Source organism: Teleopsis dalmanni, unplaced genomic scaffold (genome assembly GCF_002237135.1).
Source record: "Teleopsis dalmanni isolate 2A unplaced genomic scaffold, ASM223713v2 unscaffolded_contig_1403, whole genome shotgun sequence".
In the NCBI taxonomy this organism is placed as follows: Eukaryota; Metazoa; Arthropoda; class Insecta; order Diptera; family Diopsidae; genus Teleopsis; species Teleopsis dalmanni.
In genome coordinates, this window is record NW_024032785.1 from 1 (window position 1) to 9,329 (window position 9,329).

The 9,329-nt window shown below is 35.3% G+C and overlaps 3 protein-coding genes across 3 annotated transcripts; 1 reads left to right on the top strand and 2 right to left on the bottom strand.

Moving 5' to 3' along the window:
• Nucleotides 1–471: 471 nt before the first annotated feature.
• Nucleotides 472–1,012, bottom strand: LOC119664093 (histone H3). The gene has a single exon (XM_038073651.1). It carries the CDS (start codon nt 907–909, stop codon nt 499–501), a length of 411 nt encoding a protein of 136 aa, XP_037929579.1. The 5' UTR covers nt 910–1,012; the 3' UTR covers nt 472–498.
• Nucleotides 1,013–1,213: 201 nt separating this feature from the next.
• LOC119664092 (histone H4) lies at nt 1,214–1,525 on the top strand. The gene has a single exon (XM_038073650.1). It carries the CDS (start codon nt 1,214–1,216, stop codon nt 1,523–1,525), a length of 312 nt encoding a protein of 103 aa, XP_037929578.1.
• Nucleotides 1,526–3,038: 1,513 nt separating this feature from the next.
• LOC119664094 (histone H1-like) lies at nt 3,039–3,763 on the bottom strand. The gene has a single exon (XM_038073652.1). It carries the CDS (start codon nt 3,717–3,719, stop codon nt 3,039–3,041), a length of 681 nt encoding a protein of 226 aa, XP_037929580.1. The 5' UTR covers nt 3,720–3,763.
• Nucleotides 3,764–9,329: the final 5,566 nt, after the last annotated feature.

The following is a 9,329-nucleotide window of genomic DNA, read 5'->3' on the forward strand; positions in this document are numbered from 1 at the left end:
GGAGCTCTTTTACAACTCATTCCTTAAACGTTCTTTTAGTAAGTTCAAGTCATTTACATTACATTATGGCTTTTGATGCTTTCTGCTTACAGCAAAAGAAAAATAAAACATATTGATTCAATTAAATGTTATGACGTGAAACATTCTATGTCTAATGATATACTATATGATACTAATAATAGTATACATATGATACATATACATATTAATATATATTATGCTACTTCTAATAGCTATGTCTATACTATATCTATATGATATAATTTATCATTATCTCTTTTCTTTGAATAAACTTACTATTATAATTGTTGCATTTACATTTACATTTACATTTTGCTTATTTTATTTTCATAGTCAAAAATAAGCAATTGAAAATAGTCAAGCAATTTCAAACCCTGGATAAGTCATGTCATTTTTATTTATCTCTTTTCTTTATATAATTTTGGTCCTGAAAAGGACCGATTTTTGTATATTTATAAAATTATATTGCTTCCAATCTTAAGCACGTTCTCCACGAATACGTCTAGCCAATTGAATATCTTTTGGCATAATTGTAACGCGTTTGGCATGAATTGCGCATAAGTTAGTATCTTCAAAAAGACCCACTAAGTATGCTTCGCTAGCTTCTTGAAGAGCCATTACAGCAGAACTCTGGAAACGTAAATCAGTTTTGAAATCTTGTGCAATTTCACGGACCAAACGCTGGAATGGCAATTTGCGAATCAAGAGTTCAGTACTCTTTTGGTAGCGACGAATTTCACGTAAAGCTACAGTTCCTGGACGATAACGATGTGGTTTTTTCACACCTCCAGTAGCTGGTGCACTTTTACGTGCGGCTTTGGTAGCCAATTGTTTTCGTGGTGCCTTACCACCAGTCGATTTACGAGCAGTTTGTTTTGTACGAGCCATAATTTATGAGATATGTTACAATATGGTATTTTAAAAAATAGCGCAATTGAATAGCTCAATTTTCTCATCATACCTGGATGTTCTGTTTCAACTATTCACATGTTTTAACATTCATTGTTTCTCATATTGCTTATTCTTTTTGTTTTGTTTTCTTATGTTTTGTTTTGTTTTACCCAATATTTTTCATATCTTTCGTAGTGCTTATATTTTCTATAAATAGTCGTCAATCATCCTCGTCACTTCATTTATTGTTTGAATTTGAATTCGAACGGTTCTACCATATCTATAAAAATTTAAATACAAAATGACTGGTCGTGGTAAAGGTGGCAAAGGATTAGGAAAAGGTGGTGCTAAGCGTCACCGCAAAGTTCTTCGTGATAACATCCAAGGTATTACGAAACCAGCTATCAGACGTTTAGCTCGCCGAGGCGGAGTTAAGCGTATTTCTGGTTTGATTTATGAAGAAACTCGTGGAGTATTGAAAGTATTTTTGGAAAATGTGATCCGTGATGCTGTTACATATACAGAACATGCCAAAAGGAAGACTGTTACAGCCATGGATGTCGTATATGCTTTAAAGAGACAAGGCCGTACCTTATACGGTTTTGGAGGTTAAGCAAATAATCAATTATTGATTTAATAATGCAATAATATATTGCCCAATGGTCCTTTTCAGGACCCAAATAATCTTACACTTAAAGAGATAAATTTACATATATATGTGTTGGTATTTTTCTAAAATTATAAAAAAATAAAATTTATTATTAGCCTGATCGGTTGATGTCTGTCGAGTATAATTTATAATTAAAATGATCAGTTTAACAATGTACAAAATATTTATTATTATAATTCTCAATTTCTTTGTTACATTAGCAGTATATATGTGGACTAGCTTCTTACGGGCTTAATTATAATTCTCATTCAATTTTTTTATAGAATAAGATAAATAGAACTGACGTATATGAGTAATTTGCGGACTGTTAGATATTGCAGTTTGAAGTTTCCGCACAATGGTGCAAAAATTTTCTCCATTCATTCCTAAGAGGTGGTTTTAGTGAATTCAAATCTCACACTGAATCTGAATCTTAATCTTAATCCAAATCCAAATCCAAGTGTTCAACAAGCAAACTGCTTCCGGGGAAAATGAAAGTGAAAAAAATTCGTATATGAATTAAGTGAATTATGACAATATTATATAAAGAAAAGAAATAAAAGAACTTGTTATTGAAATAAATTAGAATATTTTAAAGTTATCTTTAAGTAATTTGCAGCGTCTTGCAAGTGAGTACCGAGTGTGGTGTGTTAGTTATAAATTAACAAGTGTAATTAGAAGCATTATATAATAATAAATAAAATTAGCATAAACCACTATTTTTATTTATTTAAAATAGAATTTAAAAATGAAATTAAGTGAATAAAATATATACAAGTGAGTATTTCATCAAATAAATGACATATTTTGATATATAATATTTTATGGTCATTACTATAATAAATAAATAATTGGATATTAAATATAATAGAATAAGATAAATATTTATTAACTTAAGAATGATGTGAAGTATTGCACATAATGTCTAAATAAGAGAATATAATTTTTTTAAATGCATAAAGAATTTTTGTTTGCTTATTAGAGATTAAATTTATAGCGCATTACAGAATAAAAGAATTTCTTCATATTATTCATGAGGTATTATTAAAAGAAATGATCGTGCACTGTGACCTACAAGGTATATTGTGCCCATTACTCGGGTTAGAGTGTTTCTCCAAGTCCGTTTTCTTTAATAAAAGACAATATAAAGTCCATCTTTCCTAGTCTTGAATATTTATGATCCATGAAATACCCTCCTAGGTGTTTATTCCGTTTGTGCATCAGTGGGCACTACCCAAGCACATGGTATGCAGTTTCTCTCTTCTCTACAGTATCTGCAGTCTGAGTTGGATTGAATTCCTAACTTCGATAGGTGATTATTCAATCTTTAGTGACCGGTCATTAATAAACGCAATAGGTATACCATATACTAAAACATTTTATAAAATAAATAAATAAATAATGAATCTTCTTTTTACACATATTTTGTAGCCCTAAAAAGGGCTGTTTTGATGAATTTAAAGTTTGATTTTTAAAATTATTTTTTTGCAGCAGTTTTCTTGACTGATGTTTTTTTAACGGCAGTTTTTTTAGGTTTTGCGGCCGTTTTAGCTTTTGTAGAAGTAGACTTTGGTTTAGCTGGCTTAGCCTTAACAGATCCAATCTTTTTAACACTTTTAACTTTAGCTTTCTCAGTTTTTTTCTTTTCAACACTCTTCTTAGCTGCCGCAGATTTTTTAGGTTTTTTCTCTCCAGATACCTTTGCCTTTGACTTTTTAGTACCTGCAGATGATGCAGTAACCTTCTTCTTCGTAACACCTGATGGCACCTTCTTTTTCTTACCCTCGACAGACGATTTAGGAGACTTAGCAGCAGCAGCTGATAATTTAAATGAACCAGATGCACCTTTTCCTTTTGTTTGTATCAATTTGCCATTAGCTACAGCAGTTTTCAAATATTTTTTAATAAATGGAGCCAATTTCTGGGCATCACATTTATATGTGGCACTTATATACTTTTTAATTGCCAACAATGAAGATCCGCTGCGTTCCTTCAAGTTCTTGATAGATGCATCAACCATTTGTTGTGTTGATGGATGAGATGGAGCTGCAGAAGGTTTTTTTACTTTTGTTGCCTTTTTAACAGCAACTTTCTTTTCAGGAACGGCAGTTATCTCCTTTGGAGAATCTGTATTTGCAACGGCAACAGCTTCAGACATATTTGCTTTTTAATATTCCGTAATATTCTTACTTATGAATATTTTTTCGCATTTTTTTTTATTTTAAAATGTTGCTTTATTGATAATTTCATTGTTCTTACATAGTTTTCTTAAAGCTAGAAATTTACATTAAATTTTGTACATATATGTACAGTTAGATCTTAGCATACTTAAGTATTTTTCTAAGAGTAATTTACATTAATAATAGTGGTATGATAAGATTGAGTATTAGACTTTGATTACGTTATAGTTTATTTTTTCTAAAAAATTATTTAAAAAAGAAAATAGCCTCGTTTGTTATTTTTTCCTTAAATCTACCTTAGAACTAACTTACGCCTACTATATACAATATTTACAATACAGTTTATAAGATTTTTTACAGTGTTTTTTTAGTATTTATTTTTTTTTTTTTTTTTTGTTGTATATTTCTTTCTAACTAGGTTAGATTAATTACAATGTGAATTGTGCGGTGGAGTACACTGGACGGACAAAGTCATTTGAGGAACCTCTTCTATGGTAGTATAATAATTTATTGTTTTCGAAAAGCATGTTATTGTCGTTAAGGATACCCAGATGCAGTGGCGAGAGATACCTATCTGTCAAAGGAGCCACGATGTCGTGTGCTTTACCAAGGTAACTGTGAAGTAAGTTGTTGTTAATGGTTGACATATTATTTAGGAATCTGATGGCTGCTTGGACCAGAAAGGAGTCAATTCTACCCATTTTGCTATATGTATATAAAAAGCTATTGCTCAGATTGTGATACTGCCCTCCGTGATGCTGCCTAATTGCTGGAGGGATACAGTTTCTTAGCATGTGCCTTTCAAATTTTCTTAGCCTCTCCATCTGGTGGGAGGAGATGTTGAACCAAACCGGGAAGCCATAGCCCAGGAGTGGCCTAACCAGTTGTTTATAGCAATTTCTTTTTATATCTTGCCTTAGGAATTTGGCTCTGCGAAAAATGGATGAGTAGGTAAAGAACGCTTTTCTGGCTTTGTCTAGCGCTGCGTTTACATGGGGTATGAAAGAGAACCTACTATCTAACGTAATACCTAGATATTTCAGCGTGCTACGGGATTGTATTTTCTGCCTATTGATGACTATATTGGGTATGTGCTTTTTCGTGGCAGGAGGTAAGAATTTCTTTAGGCCCTTCACAATTATGCATTGACACTTGGCGACGTTTAATCGCAGTTTCCACTTGTTGAAATACTTGTGGAGTTGCACTAGTTCTTTATTCAGTAGGGTGTTGGCCTGAGAAGCTCTAGGTTTAGAGGCGAGGAGAAGTATGTCGTCTGCATAGATTAACAGCTTGACGTCCTCACTAGCTACTGCAATATCTGCCAACAGAACATTATAAAGTATGGGGCCTAGCAGTGATCCCTGAGGCACTCCTTCACCAACCAATTTTAGTTCGGAGCTATTATCTAGGTGTTTTACAAAGAATTTCCTATTTGTGAGGTAGTCTAGTATTACTGAGCATAAGTGTCTATCAATTCCAAATAAGTTGACCATTTTATAAATAATACCTTCTATCCATGCGGTGTCGAACGCTTTTTCGAAATCTAAGGACACTGCTATAGTAGCTCTTCTCCTGTTCAAATTGCTAGTGACTGAGTCGGCTAGCAGTGTTAGAGCGTGTAGTGTGGAGAGCTTACGTCTGAAACCAAATTGGAAGTCTTTGAGGACATGATTGTTAGTCAGTTGTGTCACTAGGTCTTCCAGAAGGAACTTTTCATATAGCTTACTGATATTGGATAGAAGTGAGATTGGCCTATAGCTGCTTATATGCGAGGCGTCCCTGCCATTTTTTAGCAGAGGAATAACCCTGGCTACCTTCCAGGCGTCTGGGAAGTAGCCCAGGTTGTACATTTGATTAAACAGAATGGCAAGGCACCTCCACAATTGTTGGCTGGTCTTTTTTAATATGAAATTGGGGATATTGTCTGGGCCACAGCTTTTCTTATTGTTTAAGGATTTGATTTTAGACCCTATATCTTCTGCAGTGATGCATGGGAGAGTCCTACTAGAAACTGAGTCCCTGACAGCATATCCATCTGCTGTTCTATCGTTACTAAACTGGGTGAGAATTTCAGGATTCCTAAGGAGATTCACCTCTTTTTCAACCTGAGCACCGAACAGGTAGTCTCCCATCTGCTTGTTACCATAGTGTACCTTCTCGAAACAATCTGCTAATGCCTCAACTTTGTCTGAATTGTGTGTGAGTGTTGTGTCATTACCTAGTCTGAGAGGAGGAAAATCTTTGAAACTGCTGATGCCACAGAGCCCTTTGAGGTTTCTGAATGTTCTAGGATTTGGCTTTAGATTCTTGAAGCTATCATTCCATCGAGTTTCTTCGATCCACCTAATGTGGTTAGTGATGATGATGTCTAAGTTGTTACTGATGGCTTTTAAAGTATTTCTCCTGGCTGGGTCGGCACATCTCCATATAGCTCTCCTAAGCCTCTTTTTCTCTTTGATAAAATTTATAACATACTGTGGAAGTTTAAGTAAGCCTCTGCGTCTAACTAGTTCTGATGGAACTGCTTTCCTAATTGCATTGGAGATTACTCCGTTAATACCAATAATGCAATTGTCTATTTCGGACTTAGTTGCTACTCTATCTGGTGAAAGTATGTAGGGTGTGATGTGTCCATCAATTTCTTTATTTAGCGTCTTGCAATTGACTTTGTCATAGTTAAGCACAGTCCTAGGAGTGGCCAACTCGAGGTCAGAGGTTTCGAGCACTAGCTCAACAGCCTGGTGATCAGAGTCGCTGTCGAGAGTTCTGAGTTTATTTCCTAGACCACTATGATAGATAGGAGATACTGTAGGTGAGATTATAAAGATATCAATGTATGATTTACACGAGGATACACGGGTGGGTTTGCTAGTGGGAATTAGTAACATGCACATCCTATCAAGCCATTTTCTGAGGTTGTTACCACTTGTATTGCAGATCATCCCACCCCAGTCCCTATGTTTGGCGTTAAGATCTCCTGCTAACACTACATGCTCGGTGCTCAGACTGTTATATAGTAGGTCTAGGTCGCCCTCTGTTACTGTGATCTTGGGATTTGCGTATAGCACGACGAAGCTAATCAACTCTCCATTGGTTAATTTTAGCTGAACACCTGTGCTCTCAATGTTATTAGTAGGCATTTGAAATACCACATGACTATATCTTTCCTTCACTAATATGGCTGTGCCAACTTCTCCTTTAATGGATTTATCGGTACGAATGATATTGTACCCTTCGAACTTAAGGCGGTGCCGATGGGTTAGTCTAGTTTCAGCCACCATAACAATGTCGGGTCTGTGTTTTTGCAGAAAAAGGTTAAACAAATGTCTTTTACTGTGGGAAACTAGGGAGTTCACATTTATGAATATACTTTTTAGTTGTTTAGTCATGGATGCGCAAATTAATGAACAGATTAAATAATGCTTGGGATTTTTGATCGTCATTGCCTAATTTCTTGTAACTGCTGGCAAAGTCACTAACTTTTTTCAGACATTGGCTGAAGTTACTGCCAAAGATACGGTGACATTCGCTGTCCATTTCGCTTGCTAAGATTGTCTGTACTTTGCTGCCAGAAGTTGCTAGTGGGGTGTGAGATCGTTTTAGGGCTGAGGCGTACGATATTTTGTTGCTAACTGTGCTACTAGGCATTACAGTGGAGATAGGAGGTTTAGGAAGGGAAGGCACTTTTCTTTGTTCAAACCTACTTATTATTTCTAATCTTTTTGGACAAGATTTGGCGCTGGCTACATGCCCTACCTGATTGCAATTTATACACTTGGGGGGAATTCCTATCTGTTTGGTTAAAGCACCTGTTGCTGGGTGCTTGGTGATAGTTACTTCGGTGTTTAAGCTTCGAGGGGGCATTGTGCAGTTGCTGGGACCGTGAGATTCCCCGCATTTGACACAGCGATATGGCATGTTGCAATTGCTTGCAACATGCATGAACCTTTGGCAGTTCTTGCATTGAATTGGCCACTGCTTCTGGGCATCCTCAAAGCTAATTTTACAATTTAGGATATATTTGATATTTCTAAATTCTTTAATGTCTGATTGTTTGTCCAGCTGTACTAACCACCTGAAATTTTTTAGTTTGATCATTTTTAAAATATTTACATTGAGATTGAGGTCATTTATATAATCAATGACTTCTTGCACCTCATACGATGGTGACAATTTGTTAATTATAACCGTATAAGGTTTTTCATTTGCTGGCGTGTATGTAAAAAAATTTAGATTTTTGCTTTTCAGCAAAGTTTTAACGCTGTTGTAGTCTTCCATCGTAATGGTGCTAACATGCGTGACATTCTTATTTTTTATATTAATTGTAAATTTATTGTGGCCCAGTTTGTGGGATAACATATTTATTAGCTCCTTTTGAGAGGAGTCGTACACTACGAATAATGGAGGAGCAATGGTTCGCTTACCGACCTTGGCAGTTTGTTGAGTTTTCCTTGTTGTTGTTGTTATCGGCTTGCTGGTGGGCTGTGTTGCCGTATTTTTCATCTTGGGAGCGACTGCTTCCTTAGGTGTTGGGAACTGTTGCATTATTGAGATGTTTGGAGGTAGAATGCCGTCGCCATTGGTGAAGGTCATGGTGTAGGCAGGCTGGTTTAAGTTGCTGCTACTGGTCATATAGTCCTCAGGTGGGTTAGAATGTTCTCTTTCAGCATCGCTTGTTGCAGCATCCATTTCATCATCTATGTTGTGTGTAATAGCGACTGCTGGTGTTGCGGTGTCGCTGATGGAAATTACCTCGTTGTGGTGGTGTGGATGGGTAGTCTTTGCCTCAAGCAGTTCAGCCACCATTGCCTTGTATTTCGCGACTTCAGCTTGCAGATGCTGGACAAGTTTACGCATATCAGCCCATTTGCCTTCTACGAAGTTTTCAGCTTCGGAGCTTGTAGAATGACTTCTCTTCTTCTTCTTCTTCTTTTTATGATCATCATTATTGTTAATTTTTTTGGATTCTACATTGGTGGCATCGTTGGATGCAGGAAACTGATGATCAGCACCAGCAGCATTTGTGGAAATACGCGCATGTATCTCAACATGTGGTGATGTCGATTCTGCATCTTCATCGTCCATGATGGGAGTAGAGGTGGTTTTGTATATATTACTTTTTTTTTTTATATTTAAATTATTCCACAATGTCCTTGAAAATTAATTAATTTTGGTAAGTTTATTTATTTACGAGCACTTGTTAGATTTGGAATTTGTGATTGAGCACATGTAATATTAATTTCATTTAAAATTTTATGATTTAGTTCAACACAAGATATTTATAATATTTGTTTTTTTTTTTTTTTTAAGTTCACAATTTTTCCTTTATATTTTTTTTTGATCACATTAACTAGATATTTTATGAATTCCAGGTAATTTAAGTTGTAAATTTTAGGCAGATGTTTAAAACAGATGTACATTCGATGCGAGTTAGTTTACACAGGTAGAATATTTTATTGCACGTATTAAAACACAACCGTTCTTTCCGAATCCACTCAATCCAAATCAATCAATGAAATTATGTATGAATCAATAATCAATCAATCAATCAATATTTTTTCGCATTTTTATGGTAGCTTAGCTCACTT